Consider the following 15995-nt stretch of genomic DNA (forward strand, 5'->3'; position numbering starts at 1 on the left):
GTACTAAACAGAAACTTAGAAGTTATTCAAATTGTCGGTAATAATTTGAGAAAAGTAATGCTGTCTAGATTTTTTCATTTCTTTGCTATATTTACTGGGCAAGTCCTTATAATCAACTGCAGTGTGGTTTTACACCATTTACGCTGACATTTGCCCTCAATCTTAAATCTAGTAACTGGTTTTAATGTTGTGGCTGATAAGTGTATCTTGCGATTAATAGAAGTGATGATCAGATGTGTCCGCACAAATGGAGTGGCTTTTGATTAATTTTAAAGGGGCAGTATGTAAGTATTTAAGTTTAAAACATTCAAAAATTAACTAATTTTATGTGAAGAAATAACAGTTTTGATGCTAAGTCAAATACATCCATATATCTGCAGAGATATCTACTGAAGTTAGCATGCTAACCAGCTAGTCCCAACCTGTTCCATTTCGTAATACTGCTTTGAACCTCAGGCGATAGTGAGTCACTGTAGTGTCCAGTCTGCCCTCTGACTAACATGAGAGGATACAGAAGTAGTAACTACTAGTAGGCTATAAACCTGTGTTGCAGCGATCCTCTCTCGGCAACGTTACTCCACTCTTTCTCTAAATTGCTATACTGGCTTCCAGTTTCTCAGAGAATCAACTTCCAAATACTATTGCTTGTCCACAAATCCCTGAACGGTTTTGGGTCAAAGATATTTATCAGGTCTCCTAATCCAGACCAAACCCTCCAGACGTCTAAAGTCTGGATTAATGGTTGTTCCCAGAGTTAAAACTAAACATAGTGAAGCTGCCTTTAGCTTCCATGCTGCTCGCATTTTGAAAATTAACAGCACCTATTTAAAAATGCTTTTAATTAACAGCTGTGTGTTTTTGATTGTTTGCTGTTGTTTTAATTGTATGCTTTCGATTGTTTATTTTTAAATAAAATTTTTTACTCTCTGTGTCTGTAACCTGCTTTATTTTTTTTAATAGTTTTTAATCACTTTTTTGCTTTGTATTCTGTAAAGCACTTTGAGTTGCCTATGTTTATGCTATACAATAAAAATGTGTCTTGCCTAAATGTTCCAGGTATCAGAGCTGCATGGCTTTTTGAAGTCGTCACGCACGCGCTTAACTCATAGTGAACTCAGTCAGAGTTGACTGAACTAATTCAATCCACTGTTCCGGAACCGAGTACTCGGAGTTTCCTATCCGGATTCATCAACTCAGAGTTCAGGGTTCGGCTCAAAGTTTTTTAAACCTCTTTCCGGAACTGACCCCAGGGATCATGCTGTCATGTGACAATAATAAAACGCTCCACTGTGGTCAAGTTAGACACTTTAAGACGTACTACATCTCTTGACATTTTCAAAATAAAACCATTACGCCCTTTCTGCGACGATTTGCAAAGCGCAGACATTCAAATTAATATAGCTAGATGAAGAATGTCAGCAAGCGGAAATAAAAACGAATATTTTTCTTAAATGCTATTCCCAACGTAGTAAAGCAAAGGGTCGTTCAACGAAGGAGCTAATTTTTGTTTGGCCATCAGTCTGTGTCTAATTTACGCTTTTTCCTAAACATTTTAATATCAATGGTTGTACATTAATTTGATTATATTCTTAGCTTTATTTCTGTCATAACGCTGTTGCCGAACTGCAGTTTTCTAAATTGCAGGTCATATGTGCAGTTTTGTCTTGAAGGTTTCCCCCTCCGTTTCCGCTTTAACATTGGAGCACTGTAAATTGACGGGTCTGGACTGGCTGTTGGCAGGTTAAAAGTCCATCGCACAGGCTGAACGCACGTTCGTTGGCCTTTGTGGTTGATCCAGTATGGCTCCGCTGAGGTTTTGTGCGAATATTTCCTGGCTGTTCACGGAACTGCCAGACTTCAGCCAGAGAATATACGCTGCTTCCTCGGCTGGCTTTCAGGCTGTGGAGGCAGCATGGCTCTACGACTCCGAGCTGCATGAGCTTCAGAGGGCCAAAGAGGCTACGGGCGTGGAAGTGGTCCTCATCAACACCCCACCCGGTAAACTGTCCGGCCCAACACGGGCCACGCTCTGAGGTCCAGTCAACAGCTGTTCATTTCAGCCAGCCAGTGCTGATACTGAAATGGTTCGTAATAATTACAGGATGATGATGATGATGATGGTGGTAATAATAAAACGTCTGTTTGTTTGCAGGAGATGTAAAGGCAGGTGATCTTGGTCTTGGAGCAGTTCCTGGAAGAGAGGCGGAGTTCAGACAGAGTCTGGATCTAGCTTTAAAATATGCAAAAACTTTGGACTGCAAAAGGTGAGGCATCGGCAGAGTGAAGATAGGTGGAACACTTCTTTTTCACCAATATCTTGCACCGTGAAAAGTGTATAGCATAACAAATTTCCTTGTGCCTACTGAAGGCAAGTAAAAGCAAGTTTATTGGTGCAGCACCTTTCAACAAAGCAATTCAGTGCACTTTACATAACATTTAAAAAGGACAGTTATAAAGTTATGACAGAAACACAAAGCAGTATAAAAAGAACCATGTAAATAGTGTTGTACAGTATGCATATATGTATGCATATATATATATGTGTATATATATATATATATATCTATATATATATATATATATGTGTGTGTGTGTGTGTGTGTGTGTGTGTGTGTATATATAGGTATAAAAAGGTATTGCAACACCCTGCTGCTAAAAAAAGGTACTATACCCCATTTATTAGTACCGATACTTTGTAATTAACATTGTAATTCATTACTTCCTAATAATTATGGTGTTTTAATAAGAGCCGTATTTCCTTAGCTGTGTTGATGTGCGACAGCGGGACAGTGTGTGTGTGCGCAGCGCTCAGCTTCCTGATTCCACTCACCATCAAAGCCTCAAAACCAGCGGCATGGGTGCAAATACAAGCACTCCTGCTTACTGTCCACGTCTTGTCAACAAAGCAGATGCACGAAGGGAAATATGGCAGTCAGCAGTCAGGGAAAGCCCACGGACAGCACAAGGCCCATCTGTAAAAGACGTTTTAATCCTTTGCAAACCAAGGGAGGCAACATGTCCAACTTGGCAAAGCATCTCGCCGACAAAATGCTGATGTGTCCAAAGAATTCATGTATAGCTAACAAAATTACATAATGCCTATAATCTCAAATACAGGTAAAACGATTGTGATTTTTTTTTGACATGCGTTTTTTTTCATTTGACGAGGCAAGAGGGCAATGATAACTGTTTAATTTGGCTTTATCTTTTCAGCTAACTTAAGTGGGGCAAACATCTCTATATGCAACTTTCAAAGTATTACTGTTAACTTTACCATATCTTAAAAGCTGCTAAAAATCAGGCATTCAGAAGTATGCAGATCAACAACACCAGTTATAAATGATCAGTTTATACTCAAACACTACCAGTAATGGTAATCAGGGCATGTAAATTTTAATCGATAAGAAATCACAACTGAAGTTTAGGGGACATCCGATTACTGCATACCATGTAAAAGCTTTGATAACACTATGACCTCAATTTAATTATTTACAATAATCTAGTTATTAATGTAATACATTTATTAATTTAATGTCAAAAACACGTGTATGAAAAAACAAACAAACAATATAACACTTAACAGCACATTAACTATAATTTTATTGAGCAGGAAAATAATAAACATAATTATATTAACAGTAAGTCTGGCACATCATGGTGATGAAGCTCAAACCTAGGATTATTAGCCTTCGCACTACACTAGTGCACTAAAGCAGACTGAACACTAATGACTCAATACACTTCCTTGGTGGAAATCTGCACTCTACTGAGTGCAGTGTCTGGTTTTCTATTTAGTAAAATTAAATTGACAATTAAAGAAGAAAGGCTTGTGGTACCATTCCAGTATCAGTATTGAGATATTGAGGCAGGTATCATATCAAGGTCATGATTTTGGTATCCTGACAGCACTACATATAAATCGTTTTAAAAAAGAATAAACTAAAACTGAAAATAAAAATAAGGTAAAATGGACTTAGACAGAAGGAACCAAAAAAATACAGTTCTGTGAAAGATAGAAATGAATAGCCCCAGGCATTGGCAAACAGAAATGTTTAAAGCCTCAAATTAAAATAACAGAGACTTATAAACCTTGTTGAGAAATAAGTTCTTTAATTAACTCATTCATTATTTTAAAGGGAAAGTAGGCTGACTTTGTAAGTGTCTTAAAACTGGGATAATAAACATTTTTTATACAATGAATCAGATTACTCCTGTGTCACTTGTAGTGACAACCCCAAAAGAGTTGAGCCGAGTTACACTTCTGTGAAGTCAATGCACATGTAAACATAGATATAAAAGGGTTCTCTTTGCATCTTCCAGCAGTATGCGGCTGAAACAGGTGCTTCTCAGATCAAGCACAGCAAACTTCCAGGGGAAAAAAGGGACTGGAATACACTGATTAATTTGCAGCCTTTACAGGACTCCAGACTGTGACCTTTTGGTTGCCCAAGCAGACGGCACCCTTCTCCCCACACTAGTGCCTGGATGTTGTAAACAAGCAAAGTGGAAAGTGTGACAGAAGACATCTCGTAAAACCAGCGCAGTTTGGCAGGATTTTGATCTAGACAATTAAAATATGGTTGTATGTAGGCTGTGTCAGAATAAACTGACATATAATCACTTGACCGGAGCACTGAGTAACAGCATTCAGCACAGGTATGTGGACTTAACCTGCAAGGAAAGACGGTTGCTGGTTCTGGCACTGGTAACAAAATATTTTCACACTTCTCATAATAACATAAAAGATCTCTAATGTAATGTTTTGCTCTGTTGCTTCATTGTAGAGCGCAGCACATTGATTAAATCAGCCCATCCTTGCCCTGCTCTCTCTCTCTCTCTCTCTCTCACAAACACATTGAGGACTGTGTGTCATAGTTGGATGGGCCATACGGAGAATTTTCCTATTGCATTGCTGCAGCTCATTGTACTAGTGTTGCTGTCATTAAAAAGCCTATCTCACCTTACCCTCTTAACACCACTTCTTGTTAATTTTCTTTTAGCCGTACTTCCACTGTGCTCTTCCTTTTTCCTTTGTTTTTGCTCTACTCTGGCAATGTGCCACAACATGTTTGCAGAGTCTCATAATGGTTAGTGCTTAGAGCTAGGTTTAGTTTGATGCAGTGTCCCTGGCGCATCATCAAAGACATCATCACATCTCTTGAGCTTTAGCAACGGTGGACAGTGAGGGTCAATCAAAGAATTGCGAAACACAGCTAATCAACTTATATGTTTTAGTGGTAAAAGTTTGTAGTGAAATTAGGCCTATTTCAGCGACCCGCCATTATGACAGACATCATTTATTTTATATGGCAGCTTAGATTTTTACTCGCATTTGGCGAGTGGTGGTTGCTAATTTTGGACCCAGCTCCTGTGCCATTATAGTCCCAAATTTCTGATGAGGACAATTCAGACGAGGAACCAGCAGGTGATCTCTTGTTGAAAAAGGCAGTGACCTACTCTTTCCAACAGGAAAGGCTCACACAATTTACTTGGCTTAGATATTGCAAAGAGAGGACAAAACGTTTCAGCAGCAGTACTGAAAGCAGTGTGTCATCTTTTCCATGTTTTATTACCAGGATCCACCTGATGGCAGGGAGGGTGCCTGTGGGCTCACAAAGGACAGCGGTTGCTAAGGAGATGGAGGCCGTCTTTGTACAGAACCTTAACTATGCTGCTGATATTCTGTCAAAGGTAGGTGACTTTTTACGGTCCAACATACCAACAACATGAGGAGAATGGAAAGAAACTGGATTTCTGAAGCAGGATACAACAAAGAAAAATTAGGATATTTGTCATGTTAAAACAAATAGAAGATATGTACATATGGACATTCAGCTGACATTTACATGAATTTAATGTAATATAAGATGTATACTATACAATATACTCCAAGAATGAGAAGTGTAAGTCTCAGGGGAAAAAAAAACATTCATCCACACAAATTACTAATTTGTTCTTTTGAATTAATGATTTATGCACATGAATTAGCAAAACACAATACTAAACAATATTGTAATGTTCTGATAAATGTTTAAGGGGTATCAAAGATAACATCTGAAGTATAGCAACATAGCTCTGTCCAAAATCAGATCAAAGTTTGTTAGAAAATTAGTAAGCATGAGTTAAAAAAATTACTACTGACACCTGTCGGGTCAACAGATATTAATATCTAAATGATCAAGAAAAATAAAAACATTAATAGCATATATGTACTGTATATATCATCAGAAATGTGTTCATAAATCAGTAGGTCTACAGAAGACATACAACTTTTTACCTTGTCAAATATATTGAATCGCCAAAAAAAATTAGTAATGATAATACGGTTCACTTATCTGTAAAGGAATGGTTCGTTTTGGGAAATACTTCTGTGTGTCTGGGTGTACGGAGCTGGAGTCAGGATTTGGTTAGCCTAGCTTAACATAAAGTCTGGAAGCAGGAGAAAATAGGTTGTGGTTTTGTCCAAAGTTCAAAAGTAAACCTACCAACACCTCCAAAGCTCACCAACACAACTTTCAGTCAGCAGACGTGACTATGAAATGGGTCAACTTGACAGGCATTGGACCAGCGTCTGACCCATTCGTATGAGAAAGGCCAGATTAGACTTTGCTGTCAACCTCTCACCATCAACAGAGTCCAGTCTGCAGTGTAGGTCATACACTTTCACTGATAGACCTGAGATTTACGCTGAATTACATTGAATAATTGACGAGATAAAAGTTAAGGTGAAGTTTCACCCCTTTGTCTGTCCATCGGCATTCTCCCTCTCACGATCGCCCACATTTGCACTTTCCAGTTCTCTTTCTCTCTTTTTGTCAGTGGGTCAGTTAGATAACTTTTAAATGTAATATCATTTATTAAATTTCTGTAGCTACACCAGTTAACCAAAGCTGGGAAGCATCCAACCTCCGTCCAACCCTGGTCGAGAAGAGGGTCGTGAAGAAGGTTCAGCTGATGCAGGTTGACCCATACAGATAGAACCCCCGATGCGGGTTTGAACTGTGTCACTGGGTCAATTGGAGTGGGTTGTGTTTAATCAGACAGAAATATAAAAACAACTATTTGTGGTTGTAGGGGGAGTTACATGTAGGGATGGGAATTGAGAACTGGAGAAATGGGTCCAAATTGTACTAACCATCGGAATTGTATGCCTCCGAGCTTCCTTTTATCAATGCCGGCATATTTTTCTGACAGTTGTGCATTGCTAAACAATGACATCAAACTCATGCGTCTACAGTGCTTGAAACTTGCAACAAAAAGGAGTCATGGAAGAGAAAAAGAATCAGTCCAAAATGAAGAAAAATGGCAACAGTGCTGGTTTTAATGTCTGTAAACTGGTCATTTCAAGTAAGGGTGGAAAAATCAGTAATATGCATCTTTCTACGCAGCATCGCCTTAAATTTCAGGATTGCCATGCATTTGACACTCAGTGCATGAGTGGCACTGCTTCCCAACCGAGCAGCATGTCCGATACCACGGGCAAATATCTTATATTAGAACAACATTAGCACCACGCAGGCAGGCTTAGCGTTTTTTTTTTTTTTGGACTAAGAAAACCTAAGTGAAAATGAATGCTGTACGAATATTCTCTCATTTCATCCACACCTGAGTCATATGCATGCCTTTTACTACTGTTATTACTCTGTGTTCAGACTCAGAGATAATAAAACAGTGGCGCTGACACTTAAAACCTGTCTAGGTCTACTATTTTTCCCCACAGAAAATTGATCAAGAATTTTAAGGGAACTGATACAGAATCAGACTGATAAGAATTGATAATGGCTCTGGTATCAATAAAACCTTATCAATTCCCATCCCTAGTTACATGTTGGAATTATTTCATGTTGATAAGTCTATCTATCTTCCCAAAATACAGGTTTTGTAGGTATAGGTTTTAGTGTTGGTCTCTGTACAGACACAATTGTAGCAAACCTGGCAACCTAACTGTGATGACAAGACCTAGGAAGCTGCACAGTCATTGTGCCCAGCTGTTCAACAAGAAATGCTGTAGCTCCAGCATGCAGCTTTCCTTAAAAAGGAAAGTTTTTTTTTATTGTTGTTTTTGACTTAATATCTTGGTATTTTGCCTTCCTTATATGGGTCAAATTACAGTTACAGAGAAGTAATGATTAGGGAGAGAGAAACCCTCTTTCAAAGTCACTTAAATCTTTTCCCCATGTCATTTTGATACAAAATCAGAGTCAACTGGGCCACTAAGCATTGGGTGGAAACTGTACTAAGCAGTGCACCTGTGTGGAAGCATCTGCAATCGTTATGTTTTTCCACTAATTTATTCAGCTTTTTACATTAATTTGTCACCCATCTGTAGTTCCTAATGTAAGATTGATTTTCTCAGTGGAGCACAACTATCACTTTATGCGGCTCCCAGTGTTAATCAGAATCTTGTGAAATGTCTCTGTTCCTCAAAGGAAGGAATCACTGGTTTGATTGAACCAATCAACACAAAGGTTACAGATCCCAGGTATTTTCTGGACTCTCCTCATCAGGGTAAGACATTGTCCCACTGAGACAATAAAATCACTAACCAACATGTAAAACTTTCAATATACTTGAGACTACTGACATATAAGAACAGACTGATTGTTCCTGCTCTCGCAAACATAAGCAAATAAGGCAAATGTAACAGATCTGATGCTGTTAGAAAAGAATAAAATCTTGTTGTAATTTGTGTTATTAAAATAAAGATCTCTTTTGTTTGTGGAACACAGATACAGTGTTTATCTGGGAGTGGTAGAGACCTGAGCAGGAGCTGTCCATAGTCTGACCTATTAATCAGACTCAGTATTGGCTTACACTGCTCTCTGCGCATGGAAGCTATCGATTATTTGATAGTAACTCAAAGCCAGTTTTGCTGGAGAATTTTTCATTGGACATTCCAAATTGGTGTTACATTTATTATCTTATATCTACCTTACATTTCCAAAAAATCCCAAAATTTGATGCATACCAAATTTTAGATTTAGTGGGGGGTCCAAATTAGTGGAGGGCCAGATTAGGCTCACTGGCTGACTTTTTTGACTCCAAAGTAAAAAAGTCATGGAAATACATGGCACATACTGTCATTAAATTTTGAATTAAACACTCCTTAAATGCCCATAATTGGAAATGGTGTCAGGCAGAACAAGGTGTGTCATTTTGTAATAGTGTACTTGACAGATTTGATGCTGTACACAATCAAACACTAGTGTGTGTCTTATTTACCTGCCATGAGTTGTGTTTCAGTTGATCCTCATTTTTGTGTCTTTAGCGGCTGTAATACTTGAAAAGGTTGGAAAGCCAAACATCAAGCTGCAAATGGTGGGTGCTTTGGAAATTTGTCTTAACTTGGAAATAAAACAAAAACATGATGAATTCTTGATGTAACAAATGTCTGAACTGTTTCAGGACATCTTTCACTGGCAAATAATGGATGGAAACCTGACACAAAACATATCCAAGTATATTCCCCTAATTGGTAAGTAAGATTTGATAAAACAGTGAAAAATCTGCAACCCACTAATAAAGATATTCATAAAAATGAATAAAGATTGGCACTTCACTTTTGATACAGCACTTACACTTGAAACATTTCGCTTTAATTGCAACATGATAGAAATTATAAAAATCTTGTACTCAAAATCCTTAACCTATGGCTATGTTCTCAACCTGGGGGTTGAAAGATAATTTACTTTTTTAATAAAATAACAGATTAAAAATAAAACAAGATATTTTTGACTGAGGAATGGTTTTTACATTACATCGCCTGTACCAGTGATATAATTTGCCTTATAATTTATCGAGTAGTTTATGAGAGTCAAAGGGTGCGTGCACATGAGTTTCTCTCTTTTCGCTTTTGTGTCACATTATCGTGCTTAACCAAGCAGCCTTAGCCAGTTTTACGTGGTACGACTATGGAGCGATGGCTGCTCAGAATAAGTATACCAACTCAAGACGGGCTAACAGTAGTAATGGTAGCTTAACAGTATTAATAGTACAGAATTTTGAATTAAACCTTTGCTCATACTGTACGTATTACATCCAGTCTCTGGTTCAATTCTGGAGCATTGCTTTCATGGAAAAATGTAGAGGAGAACCTGACTGTCCCTCATTGTCTTCTAGACCATATGCATTCTGCATTGCCTTTAAAAACAGCTAGAAAGAATATTAGGTTCTATAATGTCATTTCCATTTTCTCTATAGGATACTGTCAGAAAAATTACAAAAAGAAAAAATGAAAAATCCAGTCTTCCAAAACTAAGATAAGACAGTTCATGGTTTTTGTATGGTGTACAACTTCAATAAAAAAAAAAGCAAAAAATAATCAAAATAAACGGGTACACCTCATAATGATTACAAAATAAATAAAGGTGATCTTGGAAATGCCACTGGAAATGTCGATTGGCAAACTGTTTGAAGGTGGGGGAGATAGGGGGTTTAGGTAATGTCACCAAGGCAGGAAGGGATTGGAAAATTTGGGGCACACTGTTTATATGGTGAGGCAAAATATATGTTTTTTATGACTGGTGTGTATGTTGAAAGAATTTAGTAAAAGCAACAAAAAATGTAGTGTCCCCATGAGTCAGTCACTGGCCTTGATCATCAACCTCACTGAGGGGCGCTGTGTTTCCGGCAGCTTGATTAAAACATACTTGGAAGGTAATAATTCAGGCTTCATGCATTCATTTATTGTTTTGGCCACTTTGGGGCAGGAGAACAAGCTGTTAATACACCGGGCTACATCTGGCTCTTTAGCTACTAAATGCTCCACTATGTTCACCAGCTGGTCTCTAACTGTGTCTGTCTGCTGTTTGCTGCTGAACAGGTAGTGGACAGTGGCTTTATCAGGTTTTATCATTACCTTTTGTTTGCTTGTGTGATACACCTTTATCTTTCAGCTTTTGTTGTTGTGGTGTCCTCAGCCTGTATTGATAACTCAGATAATTCACGAAATAGGATATGGACGAGGTTGGATAAGACACATGGCAAAGTCATGCTGTTGCCGCACTCTCCATCTCATATAGTCATTAAACACACACAATTTGTATTGGTCAAACTTTGATTTCTTACAATGAAATTTGGAATAAAAAACACACATTTTTGATTTGCGAGAATCATTAGAAGCACAAGAACTTTATTACCACTTTTTCTTTTATGCAAACATCTCGCAGGTAAACCCAGACTTGGTGTAGAAATGCCTTTAGTCAGGGAAGTCATGGAACTGTGCTTCTTCAGGTACTCAGGATAAACTTGTGCAATTATAATGATGAGAAGTAGAGTGTTGTTGACTAAAGAGCGTGTTCAATCAGGCCTCTGGAGGTAACAAAGGTGAAAAACTGTATACAGCAGTCAAAGATGTGCTGTTGTTTTTCTCAGGTCATGTTCAGATTGCTCAGGTTCCAGGCAGGAATGAGCCTGACAGTAACGGAGAGCTCAACTATAGCTACCTGTTCAACACACTGGAAAATCTTGACTACCAGGGATACATTGGCTGTGAATACAAGCCATTAGGTGAGTGAGTTTTTTTTTTAATTTTATTAATTATGGAACCCATTTAGAAAAAAAACATGTTAATAATCATCTCTCTTCACTTTAGGCTCCACAAGAGATGGTTTGGGCTGGATCAAGGATTACTGGACACGCAACAAGTGATGGCCACAAGTTTCTCAACCACAAACCTATGAACCTGTTGCCTAGGAGTTCAAACACATTACAGTGGTGTTGGGTGTGTGTTTGTGTCTATATCTATATCTATATCTATAGATATAGATGTAGATATATATCTATATATGTATCTATATATATGTATCATATATATATATATATATGTGTGTGTATGTGTGTGTGTGTATATAGATATATAGATAGCTAGATAGATATATCTATATATATCTCTATATATATATCATCTCTATATATATATATATATATATATCTCTCTATATATATATATCTCTATCTCTATATATATATCTATAGATATATATATATATAGAGAGATATATCTATAGAGATATTTAGAGAGATATATATATATATATCTATATATAGATATATATATATATATATATAGAGAGAGATATAGATATATAGATATAGATATATATAGATATAAAGATAGATATATAGATATATATAGAGATATATATATATATATATATATATATATATATATATATATAGAGATAGAGATATATAGATATATATAGAGATATATATATATATATATATATATAGATATATATAGATATATATATATATATATAGATATATATAAAGATATATATATAGATAGAGATATATAGATGTGCATATATATATGTATTTATATATGGATATGTGTATGTATATATATATGTATATTTATATAGATATATATATATGTATGTATATATGCCAATAGACTTTACATTGTATATAATATACAGAAAACATAATAAACTGGTATAGCTAATGGATGGATGGATGTGTGTAAAAAAGATCCATTACATTCACATTTATCCTACTGGTTTATTTAGCATTTCACATACTGTATAAAGTGTTCTGTACATACATAATATACATTATACAGTTAGAGACAGTGCAGTGTTTATATTACAGTGTCACAATGCTAAGGGCTAACTTGTTACGGTTCACATTTTGCGAGATGAATATCCAGTGTTTAACAATCAGACTGAATTCTCTGAGAAGGCTACTTTACTCAACATTTCTTAATTTTACATCCACGAAGAAGTTCAAACGTGGGTGGTTTCCTTCTATTGAAAATTTGCAGAAATGTTAGGCCTGAATATGTTATTAATGAAGTCACTGCAATGGCTATCAAGCCTTCATGTTTGTTGTGATGTAACACTCTTGTATGAGGCTGGCTTCCTGCCCTCCTTAAACTGAGGTATGATTACCAGCCGCAATGTTGAAGAATACAGAGAAGTCAAACTCATCACCCTAAACATGCTTGAAAACACTGTGCTGATGACATGTGACAGGCTATTATGCAAATCATCAAAGTTAATATGACCAATTTTGTTGCTTATGGAAGGCAATTTTTGTTACATTTATTTAAACTGACTCAGGCACTTTCACTGCATAACAGGAGTGTGTGTTTCCAAAGATCTTCTATGCAGAGCTGATGGAATGGCAACAGTATCACTTCAAAGGTCTGAGAATAACAAAAAAGGTAAAAATAAACACAGAAAGGCACTTCAGGGGGTTTAAGTGGGTAGCAGGTCTGATTAGATTTTGGAAATCTAATCATAAAAGCCTTCCGCATTAACATCTCAGCTGTCTCTCACTGATGTAAAACACTGATGTGGTATGAAAAGCTAATATGATGCTATCAGAAGGCACAAGATCTGAGATAACTCAGACCCATCAGTGAAGCTGTGGAGTATGAAACTTGTGCAGTTTTATAGCCAGAAGTTTTTGTTGTTGGTTGCTTATGACTGAGCATGAAGCATTGGATTGTGTAAATCCAAACTGCTCATGTACATTTAGAAAGTTTCTCAGTCATAGATAAGAAAAAATAAATACAGCAATGTCTTCTCCACTGGTAAAAACCTACATGTTTCGTTATCCATCAAATCCTCAGAGTATTTGTCACAGCACTGTACTCTAGGACCTACCTCCATGTTCTTATCTACCAGCCTGGAAGCACTTTGCTCATGATAAGAGATCAGAGAGATGTACAAATCTCTTCTGCTTTCAAAATTTCCTCTTCCTGCTCAGAATGATCACTTAAAGCTGGTCAGTAAAGCTCTTTGCCCAAGGTCTTCAAACACACCTAATCCTTGAAAACTCAGAGCCCAACCCAACAGGATGTCTGGTCCAGACTTAATTCACCTCTACTTTTCCTACCTTGTAAAAATTAATTTTTTTCCCCCCCAACATTGTGTTGTGCTGTTCTGATTAATTATTGTGATGCAAACTTACATTGTGATGATGAGTCACCTGCTGAACTGAATCCTGATGCATTATATCTCTATCAATATAGTTAGTGAGATGATGCTGAAAGTTATAGAGGTTAGAGAGGTTATTGCCTCTTATTAAATATTTGACCTTTGCTGTATAAAGTTGAGCCGACTTTGTATGGATTAAGCCTGATTTTATCCCTGATTAGTTGCCCCTAAGCAATGGTAGAATTGGAACAAACTTCTGCCAGACTGGCTGTCATTTGACGTGCAGTATTGTGGTGGTGTGGGGGCCATGATGCCTGACTATTCTCCTCAACGATCAACAGTCTGGCTGTTGGACAACTGATTGGATTTCTGGTATGTCAGAAATTGAGCTGTTCCACCGTCTCATTTCCTGCCTGGCAACTATCAAAAGATTCCTCATGAACTGAAGTGAGCTTGTTTAAATAGTACAGGAGAAGTCTTTTACTTGTGATTAAAAGTCTTGACTGAGACTGCTGTCTTGCTGCAAGACAGACAGATTAGACTCTGCATCTTTCATCTGCAGCTCCATATATATATATATTTTTTTTTCTTCTTACTTTCCTTGCTATACAAACTTATGTTGGCTTTCTCTCGTCAACATTTTTAGGAGGAGGATGTCTGGTTTGAAGAAACTTCATTCTAACTGTCAAGGAACAAAACCAACCGGGGGTTCAGTGTTCACATCTAGTCTGAGCTCCACGCCGTGACCGATCAGTTGATCTGTACAGTGTGAACATAAAAGTTGCAAGTTCTGGTCGTGCCGAAAGGTAGAGAGAGAGTTAACAAAACGCACACAATGAGCTTTAGGTAGCAGCTCTGATCATTTTCCTTTGAAGTCTAATAGGTTACATAAATTTGTATTTTTTTCTTCTGATGTCAGCAGACATGCTACACTGTGGGAAACCCTGTTAGCCTGGCTCAAGGAACTTCACTATATGGAGTTTTACTTCATATGTGCACAGAGAAAAATGAGAGTATCAAGACAAACATTAAACTGTCCTAATACTTGAGTAATTTTACTTTCTTTTGAACAAAATATACATGCAGCTGTAGTGAGATTAATATTGTCATTTGCATTGTTCATGCTGCAACTACATACTCTGTACCCGGAGGATTAAAACATTTATCCATTAAGGACAGAGGGTCAGATCAGGGTGGGATCATCACTGGCCGATATACGAGTATTTTCATTTATTCCAACTAAAGATAAAGGTAACTTAACATACATATACTTCTGCCATCATCTATCGGTTTAATTCCATCTTGTGGATGAGTAGAACTAATTTCTGAACACACCCATTGCGCCGCAGGAATACAGGATATATGACATCGTTATCATGCACACATGTATGTGTTGTTTAAAGCAAGCACATCAGAGACTTAAGGCTGACACACTAGTTGGGAGGCATTTATTTTTTTCTGAATGGTTTGGGGCTTGCTGAGCTAACTGATGCGCCAGCTTGGAGAAAAAAAAAAACAAAATGTGAGCAACACATTAGCAAGTATTGATAGTCAATCAATTTTGCTCGGTTTGAGTTGTTTTTTTGAAACTCAAGTCTTTTTTGGGTCAGGTGTCAATTATCTGAACTGTAAAAATGTCTACTATATGCATCATGTGTACTAATAGGGCATTGCATAAACACAATAACATCACCATCCAGTATGATGCTTTTCTTAATGCTACTGTCTTGTAACAAGGTAGGATAGAGCCCAACACCACCGTGATTGGTGTAGCTGCTGGGAGAGTGTACTGGCAAGAAGTATTCCAAAAACTTATTGTCATCTGTTTTCCTTTGCTGTTGCTTCCTGTTTCCGTTTGTCGATCACGGTCATATAGATATGCTCAGACGCAGGTCCAGCACCTCTCAGCGCTATAAAAGTCCTGTCCAGAGGTTGTAGCAGGCGGTGTTGATGACAGACTCCAGGTGATGATACATGGACACCAGCTGGGGAGGAGGGCTGCTGCTGGCCTGTGGCTGTGATGGCAGTGGCTCCCGAAACACCACCTTTAGGCTCTGTTTGAGGAACAAAATATGCTGCTGAGAAGTTTGCGGAACTACAATATTT

At 37.4% G+C, this 15995-nt stretch overlaps 2 protein-coding genes across 12 annotated transcripts in view; one reads left to right on the forward strand and one right to left on the reverse strand.

Moving 5' to 3' along the window:
• The first annotated feature begins 1695 nt into the window (after positions 1 to 1695).
• On the forward strand, positions 1696 to 11793 carry hyi (hydroxypyruvate isomerase). The gene is made up of 8 exons (XM_040129690.1): positions 1696 to 1998; positions 2153 to 2264; positions 5577 to 5691; positions 8430 to 8508; positions 9269 to 9318; positions 9406 to 9475; positions 11374 to 11508; positions 11594 to 11793. Exons 1-8 carry the CDS (start codon positions 1800 to 1802, stop codon positions 11647 to 11649), a joined length of 816 nt encoding a protein of 271 aa, XP_039985624.1. The 5' UTR covers positions 1696 to 1799; the 3' UTR covers positions 11650 to 11793.
• A 700-nt stretch (positions 11794 to 12493) lies between these two features.
• The window catches only part of szt2 (SZT2 subunit of KICSTOR complex), a 144545-nt gene continuing 141043 nt past the window's right edge, over positions 12494 to 15995 (reverse strand). For all 11 annotated transcript variants that reach the window (XM_040129338.1, XM_040129328.1, XM_040129337.1 and 8 more), the window contains one exon: positions 12494 to 15943. In XM_040129338.1, the coding sequence (XP_039985272.1) occupies positions 15800 to 15943 (144 nt within the window). In that variant the 3' untranslated portion in view covers positions 12494 to 15799. The remainder of the gene's footprint in view (positions 15944 to 15995) is intronic.

Source organism: Xiphias gladius, chromosome 6 (assembly GCF_016859285.1).
Source record: "Xiphias gladius isolate SHS-SW01 ecotype Sanya breed wild chromosome 6, ASM1685928v1, whole genome shotgun sequence".
In the NCBI taxonomy this organism is placed as follows: domain Eukaryota; kingdom Metazoa; phylum Chordata; class Actinopteri; order Istiophoriformes; family Xiphiidae; genus Xiphias; species Xiphias gladius.

Bases quoted from the DNA above. Each gene is read 5' to 3' on its own strand.
- hyi (XM_040129690.1), top strand. From the start codon at position 1,800: ATGGCTCCGCTGAGGTTTTGTGCGAATATTTCCTGGCTGTTCACGGAA. The intron at 1,999-2,152 runs GTAAACTGTCCG...GTTTGTTTGCAG, and splicing joins CCTCATCAACACCCCACCCG to GAGATGTAAAGGCAGGTGAT. The intron at 8,509-9,268 runs GTAAGACATTGT...TTGTGTCTTTAG, and splicing joins TCTGGACTCTCCTCATCAGG to CGGCTGTAATACTTGAAAAG.